The following is a 26,352-nucleotide window of genomic DNA, read 5'->3' as shown; positions in this document are numbered from 1 at the left end:
AAACAGATCAAGCAACTGACAGAATCTACGGATGGCAGGCTGTTGAGTGTCATCATAAAGGAAGGTGGCTATATTGGTCACTATTTTTTGGGGTTTTGTTTTTGCATGTCAGAAATGTTTATTTCTAAATTTTGTGCAGTTATATTGGTTTACCTGGTGAAAATAAACAAGTGAGATGGGAATATATTTGGTTTTTTATTAAGTTGCCTAATAATTCTGCACAGTAATAGTTACCTGCACAAACAGATATCCTCCTAAGATAGCCAAATCTAAAAAAAAAAACACTCCAACTTCCAAAAATATTAAGCTTTGATATTTATGAGTCTTTTGGGTTGATTGAGAACATAGTTGTTGATTAATGATAAAAAAAAATCCTCTAAAATACAACTTGCCTAATAATTCTTCACACCGTGTAGTTGGGAAGGTGTACAGTATATAAATGATTAGCCCCGCCATGATGCACCGAGCGCCTGTGCTTGGTTTGAACAGTCATTTTGTGCTGACGGAGTCCTTTTAAGTACGTAAGTGAAAAAAATGCTCAGAGCCCAAGAAAGGGTATAGTAATACTTGACTTTATTTGCAGTCATAGAAAATATGCTTAAAGAACCGCCCAGTAATATTCCGTTTACAGTACATAGACTTCTATATACTTTGTAGTCTTACTACAGTACATTTTCATTTGCAAGAAACATCATTGGACAAAAGTTGAACTATTGACCAGCAGCACTAGCAAATATGTATTCTATAGGATCATTGTTTTGCTTGGAAGCCCATCTAGAAGTATAACGTAGACTCTTATATAGCTGATATATGTTCCATTAAGCTCTATGTCTATGTGAAATTATTGTGTAAATTTCCTTTACCTTAAATTTTGCTATAACAATATATGTGCATCCCATAAATATGTCTCCATATACCCCATAAATAAATTCAGACTGTTACTTAAAGAGACTATGTAATAAAAGAGCATAGCCGGTTCCGAGGCCCTGCTGAAACAGCGCAACTCTTACCTATAGAAAATGTCTATTACTGCAGCTCAGCTTCAATCATTTCAATGGGGCAGAGCTGAAATACCGCACACAGCTAATGGACAAGAATGGCGACGGTTTAACGAGGACTAAAGGCTACTTTACACACTGCGATATCGGTCCCGATATCGCTAGTGTGCGTACTCGCCCCCATCTGTTGCGCGACACGGGCATATCGCTGCCCGTGCCGCACAACATCGCCCAGAGCCGTCACACATACTTACCTGTCCGGCGACGTCGCTGTGACCGGCGAACCGCCTCCTTTTTAAGGGGGCGGTCCGTGCGGCGTCACAGCGACGTCACTGAAACGTCACTGAACCGCCGCCCAATCGCAGCGGAGGGGCGGAGATGAGCGGGACGTAACATCCCGCCCACCTCCTTCCTTCCGCATAGCGGCCGGGAGGCAGGTAGGGAGAGCTTCCTCGCTCCTGCGGCGTCACACGCAGCGATGTGTGATGCCGCAGGAACGACGAACAACCTCGTTACTGCTGAAGTAACGATAATTGGGAATGGACCCCCGTGTCGCCGATTAGCGATTTTGCACTGTTTTGCAACGATGCAAAATCGCTAATCGATGTCACACGCAACGGCATCGCTAATGCGGCCGGATGTGCGTCACGAATTCCGTGACCCCAACGACTCCGCATTAGCGATGTCGTAGCGTGTAAAGCCCGCTTTAGTCATACATTACTTTGAATTGCAAAATAGTGTACTAATTCTGAGAAACAACATTTTGCAGATAATTAATACATTAAATGCAAAAAAGAATAAAAAAAATGAAAAAAAAAAATTAAAATAAATTACATTGACCCATCCTAGGTTATGTAAAAAATAAATGTCTTTTAGCCAACTTCCCATCTGCAATGAGCACACTTACTTATATGACAGTCAGGAATTTAAAGGGATGTCAAAGGGATACAGAACTACTCCAAAACCACTTGGAATTTCAAGGAAAATATAACCAGGAAACGAGTAAAGTATCAGAGAACGAGATCATCAAAAACAAACACTATACTCTGGAAACGTAATAAATCATTAGGAAAGGGGTACAGCAAACTAACACAAGGTCCAACATCTACGGAGAGGTTGAAGCAGTCTACTGGAGGTAAGCACAATATTATCAGAAGAAGCCTTCACTGTGGCACAAGAAGAATACAGGATACACAGCTGCATGCTGTACGGGCTACATGGTGCACGTTGTGCAATGACGAGAGCTTCTGTAGGATCATAAGTGTGTCATCTGTGAGGAAGGAGCAGCTGGTGGCCCAGAGAAGATTCATGTTCAGTTGTGTGGGCTCTCTAACCTACACACACCTCCTTCAATGGCGACAGACTGGCCAGCCACGGCACCCGGAGGGAGCCTGGAAATGTGTGTCTGAAAGAAAAGAAGAGGTTAAGAAATCAAACAACTTGACCCTGGAATGTATTTACAATGGCAAACCATGAGGTCTAAGCATAGTCTATAGAGAAATTAAAAGTATCGAAGGTAATTTAAAAGACAAGTTCAACTAAAAGGTAAAAAATTCAGATGCAACTAAAGTTGGACCTTATTCATTTAGGTTCGCTTCACATCAGCGATATTTTGCCGGAAAGCCGGATCCGGCACAAATGAGTTTCAGCTCCATTCATTTACAATTGAATTGTGGCAAGATGCGGTTGTGTGCATCGCACGTGACCGCATCTTGCCACAATTCTATTGTACATGAATGGAACTGAAACGCATTTGTGCCAGATCCGGCTTTCCGGCAAAATACCAATGATGTGAGAGCGGCCTCCGGTGTACAAGAAAAAACTGTTTTTCATTACTGTTTTGCATCAGAATTTTATCAAAATAATTCACAACTTGCATGTGCTAAAGCACCACTCCAGTGTTTGTTTATTCAGCTATGCAGTGGCATATCAAATCTAAGACCCCAGTCTTATACTCACGTGCTGTTGTTTTTATGCTTTTTCTGGGTCGCTCCGATGACATGGTGCCATCTGTCCAAAAGTCAGAAGTTAAGTCATAAGTCTATGAGAACCAGAATGTGGTTAGATTGAGGCTCTCATAGAGTTTTATTGAGTTGTGACCTCCGGTGTGCTCCATGAAACACTGGAGCCGCTGGCAATTCACAAATCACCAGAGACTGACTGGAGCAGCAGTGACAGAAGCTGTCCGAGGGCGAGTATGAAACAGTGATCAAGAAACCTAGATTTAAAGCACGAGTTCTGTGGTGTAAAAAAAAAAGTATGCTGGAGTGGTGCTTTAAGATTATGTAGCAACTAGCAAACATTAATATTTAATAAAAACACATCAAAATATGTGATTTCAAGGGAACTTGTCTGTCAATTCATGCTGACCAAAGCACGGGCAGAATGAACAAGTGCCTGCCTACGTGATTTCAGAGAACACACCTGGCTGGAATCTTGTAGCCAGGCACTAGTTCATGCTGTTGTGAATCAACTGACATGTTTCCTTTAATTCGATCTTAAAGCAGGCTCAAAGATGACAAGTAATCCACGTAGTAGAGTGTTAAAAATCCTACGATGGTGTTCACTTTGACTAGCAGTATAAAGAATACCTTCAGGTTTTAGCAGTAGTTAAAATTGAACACCAAGTGATCAAGTGTTAATAAGGGGATAAGGTCAATTTCCCATATGGTCTAGGGTTTTTAAGAGGTAAATGTCCACTTTCTTTGTGGAATAGGGTGCCAAAAAGGTCAATGTCTAGGACATCAAACCCCTTAACGACCCATTTTGAAAATATACATCTTATTAATGTACCGTGTCATGCATTTTCTCCATGGGTATCTCACGATCTGCTCGTGCACTCTAGAGAACAGCAGGGTCTGTATTACAAGTTCACGAGGGGTATAAAGAAGTAGAAACAGGCAAGAGCTGGAAACATGTTTCCAAGACGCAGTAATATGCAGTCTTGCAGAATTACAGCAACAGCAGAGTGAAATTCCTTATCAAAAAATTCTAGCCAATGATCAGCACTCACTCAAAGGGGTTGTTCATCTGTCAAAAAATTTCTTTTCTTACTTGCATGCATATAATTGGGGCTAAAATATTTTTGGGTTTCATTGAAGTGGATTTCATTGAAAAAACTTGCACTATTTGCCTTCTATAGCCTTTGAGTGGCATGATCTGTTGCTGGCGGCAGAATGAATTTGGGTGTGTGCCCATGATCCAAAACGCTGCGTTGTACAGTACAAGCATAGTGGACGGGATTTCTTAAACTCCCGTGCCCACTGTGCTTGTTTTTTCCGCAGCAAATACTGACCGATGGTGCATGTTTCCAGACCGCAGCATGTCAAATGTTTGCTGCGGAATCACATGCATCCTCCGTAAGGAGAACACAAGCGAGAGACCGCAGCGCACTGAGCCCTGATCCTGGGTAAAAGCAGCTACAGTCTCCGCGTTCTCCTGCAAAGGAGACGCGCGGCCTCGCAGGTAAGGACTCGCTGCGTTCAGGACGCAGATAGTCCTGATCGTGGGCACATACCCTTAGGTTATGTTGCCATGTCCTGTAATGCAATCCGTTTTGGTATCTATTTGGAAATTGCATAAACTGATTCGTTAACGGATCTGTACACTTCTCAGTGACTTTAATGTTGACAGATCCGTTAACGAATGGTTCAAAATGTGTCATCCGTTAGGGCCAATCCATTAGTGTTCCGTAGTTAAAAACGGACCAAAAGTTCTGAATGCAGGACTTTTTTCCAACGGATCCAAATATGGATGTATAATGGGAGTCAATGGGTAACGGATCCATGAGGAATGCATCTGTTAGCCCATCCATTAACAGATCGCTTAAAAATGTCATCTGTTGGGACGACCTGATATTAATTTTTTCAAACAGAGCCAAAAACAGATTGAAGGATGAACATGGGAACTTAAGGTACCGTCACACTAAGCGACGCTCCAGCGATCCCACCAGCAACCTGACCTGGCAGGGAACGCTGGAGCGTCGCTACACGGGTTGCTGGTGAGCTGTCAAACAGGCAGATCTCACCAGCAACCAGTGACCAGCCCCCAGCAAGCAGCGACGCGTGGAAGCGATGCTGCGCTTGGTAACTAAGGTAAATATCGGGTAACCAACCCGATATTTACCTTGGTTACCAGCGCACACCGCTTAGCGCTGGCTCCCTGCACTCCTAGCCAGAGTACACATCGGGTTAATTACCCGATGTGTAGTCTGGCTATGTGTGCAGGGAGCAGGGAGCCGGTACTGACAGCGTGAGAGCGGCGGACGCTGGTAACGAAGGTAAATATCGGGTTACCAAGGATAGGGCTTCTTGGCTACCCGATATTTACATTGGTTACCAGCGGCATGGTGGCACGGTGGCTCAGTGGTTAGCACTGCAGTCTTGCAGCGCTCGGGTCCTGGGTTCAAATCCCACCTAGGACACTATCTGCAAGGAGTTTGTATGTTCTCCCCGTGTTTGCGTGGGTTTCCTCCCACACTCCAAAGACATACAGATAGGGACTCTAGATTGTGAGCCCCAATGGGGACAGTGTTGCCATTATATGTAAAGCGCTGTGGAATTAATAGCGCTATATAAATGCAATCAAATTATTATTAATTAATCATTATTATTACCAGCGTCCGCAGAAGCCAGCTCCCTGCTGCCTGCACATTTAGTTGTTGCTCTGTCGCTGTCACACACAGTGATGTGCGCTTCACAGCGGGAGAGCAACAACTAAAAAATGGTCCAGGACATTCAGCAACAACCAGCGACCTCACAGCAGGGGCCAGGTTGTTGCTGGATGTCACACACAGCAACATCGCTAGCAACATCGCTGCTACGTCACAAAAGTCGTGCCTCAGCAGCGATGTTGCTAGCGATGTTGCTTAGTGAGACGTGGCCTTTAGCCTTAACTGATAATCCATCAGTCTGACAACATCTGTATCTCTTATCTACTTTTTTTCTGAGCTGGTCTCAGCTGATTTAGGACTACAGACCATATCAAAAGTTTATTTGCCAGGGAGACAAAAAGGCTGTAAAAGATAAAATACTGCAACATCTTTAATGAAATCAAATAGCAAAAACGAAAAGCCCTTCCAGCAGTTGTTTTAGCAGTATTCTATTTTCTTTGATTTTCCCATCCCATAAATCGGTGATTAAGAGGGATATTTTCATATAATGGCATGAAATATGCCATAACAATACAAACGGACAATTAATTTGGTTATACTTTTTTTTTTTTTCAGGACAGCCTTACTGCTATCAAACCACTTTTCAGGTAACTGTAAAATGACCCCATTCAGATTGGATACACAAGGCGAACTGGAGTACTGCTGTGTTGGGAAAGTTGTGAATGAGCGAAAGAGCTTAAAGAGGTGGTTCACTGCTCTGCAATAGTGGCCACATCTCTGTAAAGCTGATTGGTATTTAGAAAAAGTCTTCCCTATCAGCCAATTCTGCCTCTGAGCAGCGCTATTGTGCTCATCCCCATGAAGTGACCCCCCCGGGCTCTATGACCTCTGGGATCCGGTGATGTCACATCAACTTCCAGTTGACCTCACATCACCGAGCCCGGCCACAGTCTTCCTTCGTGACTGGGCTGTGGGCGAGTTTCACTGCACGTCACAACCTAGCATCGCTCCTGCTTGCAGCGCTCTGCAGTGGAGGAGAGCGTGCACGAGATGCTGCACTGTGAGGCCAAGGAGCCCTGGGGGTCAGTTCATGGGGATGAGTGGACCACATTAGCGCCGCTCAGAGGCAGAATTGGCTGAACAAGGTATTTGAAAAAAGCTTTCCCTATCAATTTTACAGGGATGTGGCCACTATTGCAGTGTAGTGAACACCCATTTAAAGAGGTCGCCCACCTGAAACCATATGTTTAGATCTGTTAGAATTGAACAATCTGATAAACTTATCAAAATTGTCTTATCAGTGACACTCCTGGGTCACAGCAGATCAAATGTTTTGTGCTTGTGTTCATGTGTTAGCATGTCAACAGCATGAGATGTGAAGTGGCTGACTTTTTTCAACAGCTAAGCCTGCCACCTTCTCTAGCAGAACTCATTTACAGACAGAAATCCTTTGCACACATCACTAATGACTCGCCAACAAGAGAAACTATTTCTTGTATTAAATACAAACTGAAAGTGGAGCTTCTGGGGCCTGAGACAGATGCCAAAACCTGGTAATAAAAAGTATATTGGCGAGATCTATATATCATCACCAGTCATGCCTTGTCAGAACTCTATGGACTGTTGGTGTCCCACCTTCATGCTGGAGGTGTGGGGAGAAAAGAACATACATCTACTTATGTTTTCAGTGTCCTAAACTATCTCATCTTTTGCTAGATGTTTGGCAGATTCCTCCAAATTCAGAGACTATTCCTAAATCTCTCTCCTTATTCTTGCTGCATCTATGAAACATCCCTTCATACAATTACGAGGGGATGCTGATAAGTCTTTGTGATCTTTTTTTTATTTCTATGGTAAAAATGTTACATCACATGAAAGCCTTGTGTGTCTAATATAGGTTTTCAAAATTCTGTGTTTGTTGCTTATGGGAACAGTGTTCTACGCACGCGGGAAAACAAAATGGCGGAGTCTAATGCGATATTCACAGCAACTGAGAGCAGAGGAGTGATACAATTTTTGTTTCTACAAGGAAAGTCTGCAAAGGATATTCATGGTGGTACGTCACAGACATTGGGGGATCAAAGCCCTTCATATTCCACAGTTAAAAACTGGGTTGCCAAATTTAAAATGGGCCACTTCAGCACCAATGATGAAGAACGTCCTGGACGACCCAGAGCGGTTGTTGTTCCGGAGATCGTCGATGCTGAAAACAACCTCATACTGTAGAAATCGACGAATTTCAGCTAAAGCAATCGTAGACATCATGGGGATTTCCCGTGAATATGTTTGTGTCATTATCCATGAACATTTGGACATTATGAAGCTATCAGCAAAGTGGGTCCCCAAATGTTTGGCAACAGATCAGAGAAGCATGCGAGTGAAAACTTCCCGGTCCATTTGTCAGAATTTCCGGACTGATAAGCACTTCCTGGATTGACTGGTCACTATGGATGAGACCTGGAATTATTTGTATGACCCTGAAAATAAGGAGCAGTCAAAAGAGTAGAGGCACAGTGGTTCTCCTTGTCCAAAGAAATTCAAGGTGCAAAAATCAGCCACTAAGGTTATGTCTGTGTTCTGGGATAAGGAGGGTGTGCTGCTATTGAAGTACCTTGAAAAGGGTTCCACCATCAATGCAAGGTATTACGTTGAACTTTTGTACCAATTGAAGGCAGCTCTGAAGGCCAAAAGTCGCAGCAAGCTGTCCAAAGTGACCACGGCAAAACTGGCAGAGCTGGGGTTCCAGCTGGTTGACTACCCACCTTATTCACCAGATCTAGCTCTCTCTGACAATCATCTGTTTCCAAACCTGATGAAATACTTCAAGGGTACCAAATCTCACACCATGACTGCTAACAGATGCCTGATTTGTGGCACAACCGAAATCCTTCTTTTTGCTCGGCTTACTGAACTTAGAATACTGATGTAAAAAGTGTGTTGACATCATGGAGAGTATGTGGAATAAATGTAAAGTTTCATCATCCTATCTCGTTTCTTTCTGGCTAAAGCCAAAGACTTATCAGCTGCCCCTCGTAGAAGGAGTTGGTGAATTCCATTGTTTTAGAGACAAATATCCTGTCTCTCAGATTCACACTGCCTTAATAAAATACAGGTGATTATGAGGATGGAGGATCTTAAAGCATTTTTACTGGGTAAAATGAACAAGCTCCTTAAATTCTGGTAGCAGTGGCTCCTTTTCCATAAATAAGATGAACAGAAATCTGTGACCTTAGTATAATGTGCTTATAGCACCACTCCATTTTTTTTACTTTTTATTGCACCACTGGAGTGATGCTTTAAATGCGTCACACTTATCCTAGGGCCAAAGTCACACTTGTGTGTGACTCACGCGAGGATCATATCACACTGCCCGTACCGGTTGGTGGCTCTCCTAACAAGGGCAGGTCAACTGCACAGAAATACATGAAGCTTATCTTCTCATGTCAGGAAAGCTGCCGGGCGGTCTGGGCAGTGGAGTGCGGTGTGATGTGACCCTCGCGCATGTCACACACAAGTGTGATTCCACCCTAAGGCCGGGATTCTCCACATGTAGCTCAGGTGTAGCTCACCGGCCAGTGATGTGTGGCTTGCTGCAGTCTGCCATCTTGGTGCATTAGCACCTGATCTAGCAAACTGCTATGAAGAGAAGGTCTCCAGATGCTGACTTTTGTGAGTGGCCTCTGTCAGAAAAGCAGATCTGGCCTTGGAGTTGAAGAAATAAATTAAAAGTCAAGATGAACATAGGGTGATACAGGCAGATTATGAGGGTGCTTGAAGCCGGATGCGATAGCATGGTGGAAGTGCTAGATGCAAAAGACTATATAAGTAAAAGAGAACGGGTTTAATGCCGCGCTCAAAATCACAGATGCTGTAGATTAAAAAGATTTCCTTTTATTTTTACAGTTCTACGCGTTTCAGAGACATCTCCGTCTCCTTCAGGAAAAAATAAATTATGTTTTTTTTTGCTGAGGAAGGAGACTGAGATGTTTCTGAAACGCATAGATTTGTAAAAATAAAAGGAAATCTTTTTAATCTACATCATCTGTGGTTTTTAGCGCGGCATTAAACCCGTTCTCTTTTACTTATATATTACATTTTCTCTCCGGGGCCACTGCTAAACCACCGAACACTCACAAGCGTAAGAAAGGGGTTGTGACTGGCACAACCTCACCAGGTGAGTGTATTTCTCTATTGTCCCTCATACCGGGTAAGACCCTATTTACGCTTTTTTCTACAGTATTACAGTATTACAAGATGCAAAGGACTGAATGAGTTTAAAATGGGAACTCTAGATTAAGTATCCTGCCTTGGTATGGGGAACCTTTGGCAGTCATACTGATAACGAGGGCCTTGGGCATCACTACCGTGGGAGAGAAAATAACTGTTTGTCATTATTTGGGGGGTCTAGGGATGTTGCTCGTGACCTTTCAGAGCTGAATGTAGCTCTCGAGGTTTGCCCTAAGGCATATATTATTTTTGTTGCTTAAAAGTTAATAATAGGTACATGTAACAAAAAAAAGTCAGTTATAATCAGAAAAATGTTGCGAGGTGCAAGGAATGTCTCTGATCAACACATGCAGTTGAAGCTTCACACCAGAAACAACTTCTCACTACAGAAGCCTGGGAGACAGAACTAGAAGAGGGAGATTAACTCATTTCAGAAAAGGTCAAAAACATCTCTACAGAAGCAGGACGGAGAGCAGCAGCTGCTTCTGTCATCAGAATCACGATTCCCGGCTGGAGAATATGATAACAATGTAGACCAGATGTCAGAAGGATGAAACTGTGAAGACCGCGATCTTCATGAGAGCGGAGATTTCACCGATAAAGGAAATGCCTGAAGCACCTTGCTCCGCATCACCAGTAGACACATGAAAGACAATGGATAATGTAACGTAAAGGAGACTTATCTGCTTGTAAATGGATAGTTCACATACGTATGTAATGATTACAGTAATCTACATGAAGACACAGCCTGTCAGACTAATGGGAAGCAACAGTAGGAATTACCATTACAGACGGCTGTGTACCGATGGTTGTCTTCTCCATGTATAACTCTGAACAAATAACTAATGTCTTGTCCTTGGTAATTAATTATGATTGTATTAAAAATATGAAATTATCAAAATATGTGCAATGATTCAGCTCAAGATCAGCAAACAGTTTTTGCAACATACATGGCCTATAGCAGCCAATATGGGCTACAACGGCGTTGCTTATATGGTCGCTCAACAGATGATTCTTCATTCATTAAAAGCTAAATCCTAAAACTACTTTTAGCTAATGTGTATGACCAGTTTTTGGTCCATCATACTAAAAGGTTAGTGTAGTAAAAAAATGAAAGTAAATCTCTAAAGCAGGTTTTTGTTATGTAATTGGAGAGCATCATGATGAGACCCTGATTTCAGTGATGTATCACTTACTAGGCTGTGATTTGCTGATTCAATAGAATCAGTAGTGTTTTATCAGGAGGAAATGATCACTACAGGACAGGCAGCCTCACGCCTCCTAGTTCAACCATTCCACCACCAATGATTAGCTGCTTTCTGTCAATATACAATGTATACAGAAAACTGCGGTGTGGGCGGGTTACACAGGGCTCAGCGTTCCAAGCTCTCCTAGAACTGCAGAAGAGAAACGATTATCAGAAATGCTGCAACCAGCACACACACACACACATCACTTCTCCCTGTGCTCTCCCGGTGGGCGGTCCCAGCAGCTGTGCTGCACGCCGTCCTCCTCTGCCGACACTCACAGATCCGATCCCATACATTCACACACACACACACACTCACAATATCGCACATACGCGCGCACACACTCACAACAGCCGGAGATACCACATGCTTCCGGCCATGTGATCCTTGGCAGGTCCTTGAAGATCACTGCATGCCCAGTGCACAGTATCGCCGCCGAGAAGCAAGCGATATTGCTGGATGTTGTGAGTGTGTGGATGCAAACTGTAGTGTGTGTGTGTGTGTGTGTGTGTGTGTGCTGATGTGTGTGTTCCGCCGCAGGACTTTGATGCGCTCCCCTGCTCCCGGTCGGCGTCTGGCAAGTATGATCGGGGGTCTTCTTTCTTCTGTCTTCTCTCTTCTGGGGGTGCCAGCTGCCTATAATGAAGTGTTCTGCAGTGTCTTTAACTTTTTCACCGCTGCATGACACTTCATTATTGACTGTGGCTAGGTCTTATTTTCAGGGGATGTCTTATATTAAAAGCTTCCCTGAAAACTCCTGGGAGGTCTTCTTTTCGGGGGGGGGTCTTATTTTCAGGGAAACACGGTATGTATAAGAGCCCAGGCCGGGGGTATAACAGAAAAAACACTTTATAATACTTACCTAACGGTCATGCGTTAGGCCATATGGGTGTCTCCGTTCTCCGGTGCCGGCACCGCCTCTTTCGGCCATCTTCGTCCTCTTTCTGAAGCCTGGGTGCATGACGCGTCTACATCATACACACTTGCCAATCCTACGCAGGCGCACTACAATACTTTGATATGCCCTACTCAGGGCAGATCAAAGTGCGACTGCTCAGGAGCTGAATGCCGGCGAGTGAGGATGACGTTGGACGCGTCATGCACCGCAGTTAGAGAAGAAGGAGGACGAAGATGGTCGAAAGAGGTCGCGCCGGCACCGGAGAACGGGGACACCCATATGGCCCATGTCATGACCGTTAGGTAAGTATTATAAAGTGTTTTTTATGTTATACCCCCGGCCTGGGCTCTTATATACAGCATATTAGAATGCTGTATATAAGAGCCCGGTGGTGGTGGCCGCAGCTTATAGGCCAAAAAAGTGGTGACAGGTTCCCTCTAATGTCTGTCATTGGCATCATATCGACAGTGCAGCCGTCAATCAGGGAGCTCAGAGCCGCTGACTTCACCGGCTGGCTTCTACAATTTCAAAGTGACAATGAAAAAAATTGGTAGACACTCACAGGTAGACCCAGGGAAGATGAGTACACCGCAGTTTGCTTGTTTTCTTAGTGTAAACTGCAGAGGGGGGTGGGGAAATATTTAATTGAGTAAATTCTAAGTAAATATGTTTTGAAAGGTGCTGTTTTTAAAGGTGCTGTTGACATGAATTTTCCACCAGATGTCGGCAACAACCCATCCGATCCACACAGGCAAAGAAATCAAACTATAGATGTCCATAAATTTAGTGATGAGTACTAATGAGAAATGACCCAGGGAAAATATATTGAACACATGAAGAAAGGGTAAAACCAGTGAGCCATCTCAAGACCTTTGCAACCTTACTGTTGTAAACCATACTGATGTGGTAAACCATGTGGCGCTGAGTCATTGGCTCTGAGTCATACAGTTAGGTCCAGAAATATTTGGACAGTGACACAATTTTCGCGAGTTGGGCTCTGCATGCCACCACATTGGATTTGAAAAGAAACCTCTACAACAGAATTCAAGTGCAGATTGTAACATTTAATTTGAAGGTTTGAACAAAAATATCTGATAGAAATTGTAGGAATTGTACACATTTCTTTACAAACACTCCACATTTTAGGAGGTCAAAAGTAATTGGACAAATAAACCAAACCCAAACAAAATATTTTTATTTTCAATATTTTGTTGCGAATCCTTTGGAGGCAATCACTGCCTTAAGTCTGGAACCCATGGACATCACCAAACGCTGGGTTTCCTCCTTCTTAATGCTTTGCCAGGCCTTTACAGCCGCAGCCTTCAGGTCTTGCTTGTTTGTGGGTCTTTCCGTCTTAAGTCTGGATTTGAGCAAGTGAAATGCATGCTCAATTGGGTTAAGATCTGGTGATTGACTTGGCCATTGCAGAATGTTCCACTTTTTTGCACTCATGAACTCCTGGGTAGCTTTGGCTGTATGCTTGGAGTCATTGTCCATCTGTACTATGAAGCGCCGTCCGATCAACTTTGTGGCATTTGGCTGAATCTGGGCTGAAAGTATATCCCTGTACACTTCAGAATTCCTCCGGCTACTCTTGTCTGCTGTTATGTCATCAATAAACACAAGTGACCCACTGCCATTGAAAGCCATGCATGCCCATGCCATCACGTTGCCTCCACCATGTTTTATAGAGGATGTGGTGTGCCTTGGATCATGTGCCGTTCCCTTTCTTCTCCAAACTTTTTTCTTCCCATCATTCTGGTACAGGTTGATCTTTGTCTCATCTGTCCATAGAATACTTTTCCAGAACTGAGCTGGCTTCATGAGGTGTTTTTCAGCAAATTTAACTCTGGCCTGTCTATTTTTGGAATTGATGAATGGTTTGCATCTAGATGTGAACCCTTTGTATTTACTTTCATGGAGTCTTCTCTTTACTGTTGACTTAAGCTGGGTTTACACACTGCAACATCTCAAACGACATCGCTGTAACGTCACCGGTTTTGTGACGCAATAGCGATGTTGTTTGAGATGTTGCAGTGTGTGAAACCTATCAGCGACCCGGCCCCTGCTGTGAAGTTGTAATCGTTACAAATCGTTCAGGACCATTCCTAGGTCCTTTGTTTCCCGCTGTGCAGCAAGCATCGCTGGAAAGTTTCAGTGTGTGAAAGACTTTGCAGCGACTTTGTTAGCAACTTCCCTTTCAAAAGTCTGCTTATCAACGTCCCCAACAACCAGCTAGGTCGCTCTGCAGGTCCGGATCGCTGTTGCGTTGTTGGCCAGGTTTGCCTGTTTGACTGCTCACCAGCGACTTAGCAGAGACTTAGGGAGGTCGCTGTTACGTCACAAAACCGGTGACGTTACAGCGATGTCCTTTGCGATGTTGCAGTGTGTAAACCCAGCTTTAGAGACAGATACACCTACTTCACTGAGAGTGTTCTGGACTTCAGTTGATGTTGTGAACGGGTTCTTCTTCACCAAAGAAAGTATGCAGCGATCATCCACCACTGTTGTCATCCGTGGACGCCCAGGCCTTTTTGAGTTCCCAAGCTCACCAGTCAATTCCTTTTTTCTCAGAATGTACCCGACTGTTGATTTTGCTACTCCAAGCATGTCTGCTGTCTGATGGATTTTTTCTTTTTTTTCAGCCTCAGGATGTTCTGCTTCACCTCAATTGAGAGTTCCTTAGACCGCATGTTGTCTGGTCACAGCAACAGCTTCCAAATGCAAAACCACACACCTGTAATCAACCCCAGACCTTTTAACTACTTCATTGATTACAGGTTAACGAGGGAGACGCCTTCAGAGTTAATTGCAGCCCTTAGAGTCCCTTGTCCAATTACTTTTGGTCCCTTGAAAAAGAGGAGGCTATGCATTACAGAGCTATGATTCCTAAACCCTTTCTCCGATTTGGATGTGAAAACTCTCATATTGCAGCTGGGAGTGTGCACTTTCAGCCCATATTATATATATAATTGTATTTCTGAACATGTTTTTGTAAACAGCTAAAATAACAAAATTGTGTCACTGTCCAAATATTCCTGGACCTAACTGTATGGGCTGTTCACTTCCTATATGCATATGTGGCTACTTGTATTCCTATATATAGGTCCTGTGGCCTGTTGTTTGTAATATGATTTCTTTTCCTGAGGTAGGAGACGGAGATGTCTTTGAAACGCGTAGAACTGTGAAATAAAGGAAATCTCTTTATCTACAGCATCTGTGGTTTTTAGCGCGGCATTTAAAACCGATTTTCTATTTGATTTATATGAAAACCATACTGATGGCAGCCAATTGGAAATTATTAATTATTCCAAGATCTATTGATTAAAATTAACTGTGTGGGAAAACCTCTTTAAAGGGAGGAAGACCCACAAATAAGCAAGAATTGGTAAAGCATCACAAAGGAGGAAACCCAGCGTTTGGTGATGTCAATGGCTTCCAGATTTCAGGCAGTCACTGCCTGTAGAGGAGTCTCTACAAAGTATTAAAAACGAACATTTTATTTATGGTAAAGTAAATTTGTTCAGTTAACTTTGAGCCCCTAAAACGAGGAGGCTTTGTAAAAAATGGCTGCAATTCCTAAGAGTTTCACAGGACATTTTTGTTCAGCCCCTTTAATTAAACCTGAAAGTCTCCACTTCAAAAGCATCTCAGTGGTTTAATTTTAAAGGGAACCTGTCAGGTCCCATATGCGTTCTGACCTACAAGCAGGGTCATGTGTGGCCTAGTAACCCCTTCCTACCCATTCCTGTGTTGTAATAGTGTGTAATATGAATGTATAAAAAACAATGTTTTATTACTTACATGTTCCCTATGTAAATGATCAGAGGGCCTAGTTCCCTGGGCGTTGCATTGCCCCTTGGGCGTTTGCATACTTTCCGTGGTATCATGCCCCTGTGGGCATGATACCATGGATTTACAAGAGCGACGTTGCCGTCAGCTCCTTGAAATCCCGCGCGTGCATGCTTACCATTCCCGCAGCCTTGTTATCCGGGTGCTTGCTTGTCGGCTTCAGGCGCGCACTGCACATGCTCAGAAAACTCCTGCAGTTCTGACCCTGTGCAGAGCGCGTCTGAAGCCTAGAAGCAAGCACCCGGATAACAAGGCTGCGGGATTGGCAAGCGCGCAGGCGCGGGATCTCAAGGAGCTGACTGTGACGTCTCTCATGTAAATCCGTGGTATCACGCCCACACAAAGCATGCAAACGCCCACAGGGCAATGCAACGCCCAGGGGACTAGAGCCTTTGATAATTTACATAGGGAACATGTAAGTAATAAAACTTTTTTTATGCATTCATATTACACAATATTACAACAGAGGAATGGGTAGGAAGGGGTTACAAGGCCACACATCACCCTGCTTCTAGGTTAGAACGCATATAAGATCTGACAGGTTCCCTTTAAATAAAAAATAGTGGTCTGCAAAGCTGAAATCACAAAGGTTCAGCCACTGTATACAAATATTTCTGGACCTAACTGTATATATATACCGTATTTTTCGGACCATAAGACGCACTTTTTTTCCTCCAAATTTGGGAGGAAAGTGTGGGGTGCGTCTTATGGTCTGAAGCTGCGGGGTAGGGAGCTGTGGGGGACTCAGCGCTATGCAGTGGGAACACAGTAGGCAGGGAGGGTCGCTGCTGCAGGATGCAGGCTGCTGGAGAAACCACATGTGCCCGCTGCTTAAAGTCAGTGAATATTCATTAGCTGCTCCCCGCTCACCTCTCTGTGCAGTCAGCGGGTGTGAGGAGCAGCTAATGAATACTTGTTTAATGTAAATAGCGGTCACACATGGGTTCTCCAGCCTCCGGCTTCCTGCAGCGGCTGGGGAGACTGTGTGTCCGCTGTTTAGGAGGCAGGAGTAGGGAGCCGCTGCAGTCATGTCTGGCCCGGGGGAAGTGCAGATCACTGCAGTGTCCGGGGCCAAAGCATGGCATACCTTCACAGCACAGCCGCAGTCTCTGTGCTAAGGACTCAAATTACTTTCACTTTGCTCCTGCTGCCTTTACACTAGAAACAGTCTCCCGTAGCTGACAAGGACCTACAGTGATGTAATGCAGAGGGGTGGGCCAGAGCAGCTCAGAACAGCACAGAGCCCGCCTCTTCATTACATCACTGCAGGTCCTTGAGATATGTGAGACTTTGTTTGTAATGCCAGGACCAAACTGAAGCATGGTGAGCAGCACAACAGTAAAAGTAAGGCAATAAATAGTATAGTATATAAAAGCATTACTGTACACCTGGATGGGGTTGGATCATATATATATATATATATATATATATATATATATACACATATACCTTTACACACACATACACACACGCACACACACACACACACACACACACACACACACTATAACTATATGCACACAGACACACATTATACACACACACACACACACACACACACGCACACACACACACACAAAATCCAGATTGGAGGATCACACACATAATGATGGGGAACATACATATTCCACGATGGGGGCCATATATACCTGGAAGGTACCCAGAATGGAGGATATGAGGACAGAATTTGGGGATATTATTACCTCAGTAACACTATCAGCAGTAAAATAACAGTGTGTCATGACCACATTCTTTTACTTTAATTTTATTTTTTTCTATTTTTTCCTCCTCTAAAACAAGGGTGTGTCTTATAGTCCAAAAATACAGAATATATATATATATATATATATATATATATATACACATATACACACACACACACAGACACTTTTAGAAAAAAAAAAACAGTCCACTTTTTATTTGTTTGGTATTCTGAAGAGTCCCAAACAAACAAGGGAAATGATAGAATGATAAAAATCGCAGCTGAAAAAAGTGGATTTAGTCTGCAGTAAAATATAATCTAGTCACTTGCTCAATGTTACTATAGTTCTGTACAGCTCTAGGCCACAGATGAAGAAAATGTGGTTGCTAAAGATTTCCAGAGAAACCACACAAGTCGGAGACATGACTATACAATGACAGGGAACAAGGCTGCATTATTACAAGTATGTATCACTAAGTAGTGTGCAGATGGGATTACGGCTTTTAATTGTATGTGGTTTACCACCTACCCTTTTATGTTTTATGAAGATGAATAAAATTATTATTAAGGTTCTAATTTAAAATTTAAAGAAACCCTAATACGTAAGATTACAGTTTTATAATACTAGCTTTGGTGCTCTGCCAATCCCAAGAATGTATGATTAGAAATTGCCTAGCCGAGTCTCCCTGGCATGAATCTGCAGAAATATCTGCTTCTATTAGAGTATCTGTCAATGATAATATATAAAAAAAAAAAAAAGACTAATACAGGTTTATATTAACAGGTATGTATTTCCCTTATTTTAAAAAGGGGAGTAGATACCAGTGTGGTGTATCTAGTGCATAGTTTTGGATTATTTTTTCATTACAAAAAACCCAAAACACCAAGTATGTTAAAAAATATTAAAATAATGTATCCCACCTTACCACTCCCGCCACCTGTCCTATTCTGGGCTACCTGGTGCCATGTAGGTTTCTGTAAACCCTGTTCCATTTGAATGGGCATGGGACCTCTTCAGACAATAACTGGCTGCAGTGGGCAGCACTGGAAGAGGAATGGTGATAATAAGGTGAGTATATGTTTTTTTTACCTATCCAAAGAATAAGTGATAACTAGAGATGAGCGAACCCAAAGTTCAGTGTTCGTACCGAACACAGACTTTACCAAAACACATAGTCCAGGTGCTTTACGTTTACAGTCCACTTGAATGAGCATCGCTGTGCTTGGGTACGATCGGTGCTCAGCCTAGTACGAGTCGCTTGCAGTGTTTCAATGGCTCGCACTAGGGTTAACAACAGTGTTATCGGGTGTACATAAAAATAAAAAATGGAAAAACCCTGCCCTGCTGTTTATGGTTGACAGCATTTGGGCAAAAAAGCAAACTTCTTGATTAGTGACTTCCATTGGGGCTCAGGTCAAGTCCGTTTCCCAAACCGAACATTATCTAAAGTCCAACTTAACCCGCCAAAGCCGAACTTCCACGGATCCATTCATCTCTAGTGTTAACAGATTAGATTGGTGGAATCCCGGCCAATGGGACCTGTTCACCCGGAATCACGGTGGGGGCGCATCTGATTGCAACCAATCACAGACACCATGACTGCCGGTGGGCAGGGAAAGCAGTGAGTAGAGTATGGCTAAAGCTAATGAGCAGCCCCGAAAGTAGAATGAACAGCTCCGGAAGCAGTTACAACCGCGCCGGAGACTTGGTAAGTATAACGAAGTTGCATATTTTCTTTATTTTTCCTTTATTTATTTATTTTTTATTACCAGAGTTGTCGGTCCTGGATCATTACCTGGAGTTCCCTGAGAACTCCAGGCCCGGCACTCAGGTACTTTTGAACCCGTACAGATCCGGACATTTACAGTCTAGGTCTACCCATCACTAGTCATAACTTATGCAAATAAAAGTATTTAGGTTAAACTTTCATATTCTGTCATTTTTGTCCCATCTATGTTCCCCGTAGAGAAAAAAAATGTAAAATTGAGTTCATAACACAATCTAAAATGTTAAAATACCAACTACACATCTACAAAATTAGAAATAGCGGTGCAAGTGAGTTATGCAATTCCCTCAGTTGGTCAGTTGTGCGCTTTGTTCCTCGAAACCTCTAAATAAAGGAAAGCACTGCACCCCTCTTCTGTGGTCAGAAACGTATATTGTGGCAGTTTTAAGCCCCACTGAATGTGAACATAATTTGCATTAACCTCATTGTAAATTAAATAGAATTTCTAAAGAATATAAAAAAAATAAAAAATAAAATCAATGCCACAAAGTAGAACCACCTGAAAAGAATGAACCTTGTTTAATTTTGAGAGCAAAATAGTAAATCTGGATAAATTAGATATAGAAGGCGGCTATCTGCAATATTGTAAAGTGTGAAATTCATCACCTACAGCATCTGTTCCTAATCCTTTTTCACCATCAAAACGATATGAAATGCTTTGAAAGTAGATCAAGCATTTTATTTCGCCAAAATCAACTGGATCAAGTCTAGTGTTTTTCTGGGGCATAACCCGCAATCTGCTATCAGAGGCGATATAACAGGCGTTTTCATGCACTGTCAGATTGTTAGATATACTGATTATAATCAACAAAAGGAAACATAACCACACAGTAGAAACATGCATATACGGGGCTTCTAGTTTAGCTTAGAAGGGATGTCCTCAGACCACTTCTGCTGGCAATTCAGCTGCTTCCGCCAACGTCGCGACAACAGAGCGGCGGCTTCTCATCTGTTTTGCTCTGTAGACGGGGCTGAACAACCAATGTCATGCTGATTGACAGCTGTTAGGCAGTGAGGAGCCGGCTGTCAGTCAGCATAGCGTTGGCTGTCCTGCCCCATCTACAGAGCAGAGCAGAAGAGAAGCCTTCTCTCTGTTGAAGAAGCCAGTATACCACCAGCAGAGTGGTCTGTGACTATTCTGTAGGTGAAGAATGGCACTGGGTACAACAGGCAGGTAAGTAGCAACTAGTTGCCTGTTAGTGCTTAGCCACATTTTGATTTTTCAAGTCCTTGATATACCGTTTAATAAGTAATACTTCTTACATGTCTAATTTACACTAGCATATCTTTGAAATGCGGAAGGTTTCAACATTTATCAGCAATTTTTCACTTTTTCAGCAAAATCTACAAAACCTATTTTATTAGGGACCACTTCCCATTTGAAGTGAATTTTAGGGGCCTATATATATTATATATATATATATATATATATATATATATATATATATATATATATATATATATATATATATATATATATATATATATATATATATATACATATATATATATACATATATATATACCTAAAATTGACCCTATCTTAAAAACTATACCTTTCAAGGTATTGAAAACTACATTTATGAAAAAACAAAAAAAGTAAAGTTTGATATTTTGCACAAAAATGTTGCCTTTGCTCCAACGTTTTCATTTTCACAAGGGTAACAGGAGAAAACGGAAAGTAAAATTTATCATGAAATTTCTCCTGAGTATCATTAGATACCTCATATGTGGTTGAAAACTACTGTTTGGGCACATGGTAGATCTCAGACGGGGAGGAGCTCTATTTGAATTTTGGAGCACAATTTTGACTGGAGTACATTGCGGAGACCACATTGCATTTGTTGGGCCCATAAGTACCAAAATAGTAGAGTCCCACCACAACTGACCTCATTTTGGAAGTTATACACCTCAAGGAATTCATCTAGGGGTGTGGTGACCATCTTGAACCCAGGAGTGGTTCACAAAGTTTTATAACATTTGGACATAAAAATGAAAAAACATATTTTTTCGACAAAAATGTTACTTTGGCCCCAAATGTTTCAGTTTCATGAGTGTAACAGGACAAAATGGACTGATCAATTTGTTGTGCAATGTCACCCGAGTAAAATAACAGCCCATATGTGGTAAGAAACTAATGTTTGTGCACATTGCTAAGCTCAGATGGGAATTTTGTAGCACCATTTTGGCTGGAATAGATTGCAGACACCATGCCACATTTGAAGAGCCCCTGACATGCCATAACAGGGGAATCCACCACAATTGACCTCATTTTGGAAACTGGTCACCTCAAAAAATTCACCTATTGGTGTTAGAAGCATCAAGATCCCATAAGGGCTTCAAAGAGGTTTATAAGCTTGCGAAATGAAAATAATATTTTTCCCAATGTTGCTTTAGCCCCCAAATTTTTTATTATCACAAGAGTAGCAGGAAAAATTGAAGAGTACAATTTTGTTTTTTAAACAACTTTGTCCAATTCTAATAATTTGGTTAAATTAAAAAAAAAACAAAAACAAAAAAAACCCTTTATATAAATAAATAAAAAAAAATAAAATAACTATTACAAGGAAAAAAAGACCAACTGCAATTGGGTGAAGAAAAAGATAAAATAAGTAATATCTCACAGACGGTGCACAACAGGCAATATGAAAACGGTAACTTACCATCCTTAAACCAGTTATCACTTATACAGAGGAAAGGTGTTGACTTGTGGATTGGTGGGTGTCTCACCACTGGGACCCTCACTGATTGGCAGACTGGGGAGCTTATATTTGTACTACAAGTGATGAAGCACATCGGACGCCCGATTGTCACACCATGTTCTATAGGGCTGCTGGAAAAAAGCCTAATGCAGCGCTCGGTAGCCCCATAAGGAATGAATGGCGAATAGAATCTCTCCGAAAGTATCCTTTTTGGCCAATTAGTGCGAATCCCAAAGGTCTGACCTCCACTGATCAACAAGTCATCACTCATTCTGGGAAGAAAAACCACTTTGGCTACCATAACTAGTTCAAAAAAATGTAAATTCTTGGGGAAGAAACGGGCAAACACAACAGTACATACAGCGCACTTCATGTTTTATAGAGTAAGATGACATAAAAGGATATCTAAGCTTATTATCCATCCCTGACTGGGAACTAAGACAATTATCAGAGACCAGGGTGTTTTTTCAGTAAAACTAATGATAAATTACTTTTGGGGAGGGAGGCTGAATTTCGATCACAGGTAATAGTCTTAGAGAATGGTTACTTCAATAAGTAGAAAGAGGTCCCAATATACAAACCTTGGCTTTGCCATCCTCCGCGGACATGTAACCAACGCACATGCTCTCTGTAGTATGGCTCCACAGGAACTCAACTGCAGGGTAAAAACACAATTCAGGGTAAGCACAGATGTGAACATAGGGCTAAACCACTAAGATTTGTATTTCTGTACCTAACAGAGCCTGCTTATTGTCTGCCGAGTCCAGCTTTGAAGAACATCTACACGATCGAAGAACAATTACTCCCCCAAGAATGCTATCTTCATTAGCAAGGAAGGGTGAGCCTAAAAAAAAAAAAAAAAGATTATTTAGGATAAATAATTGATATGACATATAATAAAATACTGATTATAATGAAAAAAAATGAAAAAAAAATTACGTAATGATTGTGCATTAAATTGGGGCACAGTTATTGCACATTATTATTATTTATTATTACAGCACCATTTATTCAATGGCGAATTACATGTGAAAAGGGTATACATAAAATAATCATGAACAATACAGAACAGACTGGTACAGGAGGAGAGGGAACCCTGCCCACGAGAGCTTACAGCCTACAGGGGATCAATAAAACATCAGGCGAATGAATTGGGTATCTTGCTGCACTTATCACCAAAACAAATCTATGTTGATTAATTAAACCATGTCTTTATTCTTTGTACAGGTCAACGTGTTTCAGAGATCGCAGTCTCCATCAGGACATCAAAAAAAGGACATAAAACAATCTGAGATGTATGTAATTTAGCACTAAGGGGTTAAGAACTTACAAACTGTGTTGGTGTTGTAGAAAAAGTGTAAGCAATTGTGTACAGTGGGTCCGGAAGGTATTCAGACCCCTTTAAATTTTTCACTTTGTTTCATTGCAGCCATTTGGAAATTCAAAAAGGTTCATTTTCTTTCTCATTAATGTACACTCTGCACCCAATCTTGACAGAAAAAAATAAATGTAGACATTTTTGCAAATTTTCTAAACAAGAAAAACTGAAATATCACATGGTCATAAGTATTCCTTTGTTGCTCAGACACTCATATTTAAGTCACATGCTGTCCAACTCCTTGTGATCCTCCTTGAGATGGTTCTACTCCTTCATTGGTGTCCAGCAGTGTTTAAATAAACTGATAGGTCTTGATTTGGAAAGGCACACACCTGTCTATATAAAACCTCTCAGCTGATAGTGCTTGTCAGGACAGAATTGAGGTCAAAGGAACTGCCCAAGGAGCTCAGAGACAGAATTGTGACAAGGCACAGATCTGGCCAAGGTTACAAAATAATTTCTGCAGTACTTAAGGTTCGTTTGGGACCATCAGAACTCTTCCTAGACCTTGCCATCCAGCCAAACTGAGCAAATTGTGGGAGAAGAGCCTTGGTGGGAGAGGTAAAGAAGAACCCCAAGATCACTGTGGCTGAGCTCCAGAGATGCATTAGAGAGATGGGATCACTGCAGCCTTCCACCAGTTGGGCTTTCATGGCAGAGTGGTCCGATGGATGAAGATAGAACTTTTTGGTGATAATTCTAAGCTGTATCTGTGGAGAAAAGCAGGCACTGCTCATCACCTGCCCAATACAATTCCAACAGTCAAACATGGTGGTGGCAGCATCATGCTATGGAGGTGTTTATCAGCTGCAGGGACAGGATGACTGGTTGCAATTGAAGGAAAGATGAATGGGGCCAAGTACAGAGATATCCTGGAAGAAAGCCTCTTCCAGAGTGTTCTGGACCTCTGACTTGGCCAAAGATTCACCTCCTAACAAGACAGTGACCCTAAGCACACAGCTAAAATAACAAAGGACAACTCTGTGACCATTCTTGACTGGCCCACCCAGAACCCTGACTTGAACCCAATTAAGCATCTCTGGAGAGACCTGAAAATGGCTGCCCACCAACGTTCACCATCCAACCTGACGGAATTGGAGAGGATCTGCAAGGAAGAATGGCAGAGGATCCCCATATCCAGGTGTGGAAAAACTTGCATCATTCCCAAGAAGACTCATGGCTGTACTAGGTAAAAAGGGTGCTTCTACTCAATACTGAGCAAAGGGTCTGAATACTTATGACCATGTGATATTTTAGTTTTTCTTGTTTAATAAATCTGCAAAAATGTCTACATTTCTGTTTTTTTCTGTCAACATGGGGTGCAGAGTGTACATTAATGAGAAAAAAAAATGAACTTTTTTGAATTTACCAAATGGCTGCAATGAAACAAGGAGTGAAAAATATAAAGGGGTCTGAATACTTTCCGTACCCACTGTATATGGCAGAGATGCAGAACAAGATATATCCGGTTATATATGAATTTTAACGGTTTTTAAGTGCCCCTTAAATACCTGAAGAATAGGAAAGACAATAATTTTGACATATGGAAATAAGACATTTTTAAATATTTTACAATATTTTCTTTTTTTTTAATCAACTTTTTATTTTTGAAATGTTTTTTAAATTTTTACAACCATATAACAATCACAGGAATAAAGGGAACACTCCCCAGGTATGCATAGAAATACATTGGATTAGAAACATACAAAAGGACTCAAGTGAAGACCATGCTGACAAAGTATGCAAATTTCTCAAAAAAAGAAAAAAAAATTAAATACTGTAGTAATATATTTTAGTAATATATTTTCTCATCTCTGAGCCCGATCTCAGCCCAGTGGATCCGGGAGAGACCTATCTGGTCAGACCGTCAGATCTGGTAGGTGTCCATGAGATTATCCCAGAGGGTTCACGTCGAGGTAAACCTAGCCATTGTATCATGGAGTTGAGCTTTCAACAGCTCCCTAATTCTGACTTCCTTTACCCGAGCGTACAAGACCGAGATAGACGGAGGAGCTATTTTTTTTCCAAAACACCGATATTACACATTTAGCAGCTGTAAGAATGTGCAGCACGAGTTTTGTTTCAAACTTGCCTAATAATGACAGAAGAACATTTAATAGGTATGCCACTAGATCTTTATTAATCCCTCCACTCACCACTCTACCCATCAAGGACTCCACCTCCGCCCAAAATCTAATCATCCCTGGACACGTCCAAAATATGTGGGCGCCCCCCTAAAATATTTTCTTAATTTCATGTACTTTAAATGTTCTAATACATCATTCAAATATAGCCATCATTTATGGGGAGTGTGTAGATTTTTACAGAAATGAAAACTTGTTCACAAATTGAATTTTTTACCATGATTTACTCCGTCGAAAAATTGTGAAGTGAGATGCTGAAAAGTGACGGTACACAAGTAACCGAGAACTAGAAGGGACTAAGGACATTGTGATTCAGTTACATGGCAGGGATCATATAACTAAATCATAAGGTTACTCTTGTTAGGGCACTTTAGAAGAGAAAAGAAAGCAATAACCAACAGAAACCAGATTGCAGATGGTTTAAAAGGGCAAAGTGAGGAATTAAAACAGAGGGAACGTGCAAGAAAAACAGATGTTCAATTAGTTAGAAGCAAATTCCAAATCAGCAGAACTTTGTTATTTTTAAGACTCCTGAAAAAGAATAGAAAAGAGAACAGCAACAGGTTAAGAATAAAGGGTTGGAAGATAAAACGGTTTCTAGGTTTCTGAATATCAGTGCTTGACATAATCTTAAAGGGGTTGTACCAAGTTTAGAAGTAAATAGAAACAGCCGTGCACTGCAGCCACAGGTAAAGTACTCATGGGTTGTAGCTCAATTTATTAACGGACTTCCAGCAATTTCCAGTGGTGCTCAGCCGACATAACAGAAGAGATCCAAATAATTCCATAAAGGCAGAAGATG

The 26,352-nt window shown here is 41.9% G+C and overlaps 1 protein-coding gene across 2 annotated transcripts in view; it reads right to left on the bottom strand.

Moving 5' to 3' along the window:
* Positions 1 to 558: 558 nt before the first annotated feature.
* The window catches only part of TASP1 (taspase 1), a 231,985-nt gene continuing 206,191 nt past the window's right edge, over positions 559 to 26,352 (bottom strand). For both annotated transcript variants that reach the window (XM_075338063.1, XM_075338064.1), the window contains exons 13-15: positions 22,762 to 22,872; positions 22,610 to 22,683; positions 559 to 2,403 (exon numbers count right to left, since the gene is read on the bottom strand). In XM_075338063.1, coding sequence (XP_075194178.1) covers positions 2,311 to 2,403; positions 22,610 to 22,683; positions 22,762 to 22,872 — 278 coding nt within the window. In that variant the 3' untranslated portion in view covers positions 559 to 2,310. The remainder of the gene's footprint in view (positions 2,404 to 22,609; positions 22,684 to 22,761; positions 22,873 to 26,352) is intronic.

The sequence above is a fragment of the Anomaloglossus baeobatrachus genome, chromosome 3 (genome assembly GCF_048569485.1).
Source record: "Anomaloglossus baeobatrachus isolate aAnoBae1 chromosome 3, aAnoBae1.hap1, whole genome shotgun sequence".
Classification (NCBI taxonomy): domain Eukaryota; kingdom Metazoa; phylum Chordata; class Amphibia; order Anura; family Aromobatidae; genus Anomaloglossus; species Anomaloglossus baeobatrachus.
The sequence above is the reverse complement of the archived record's forward strand: the minus strand, read 5'-3'. Positions and strand labels throughout refer to the sequence as shown.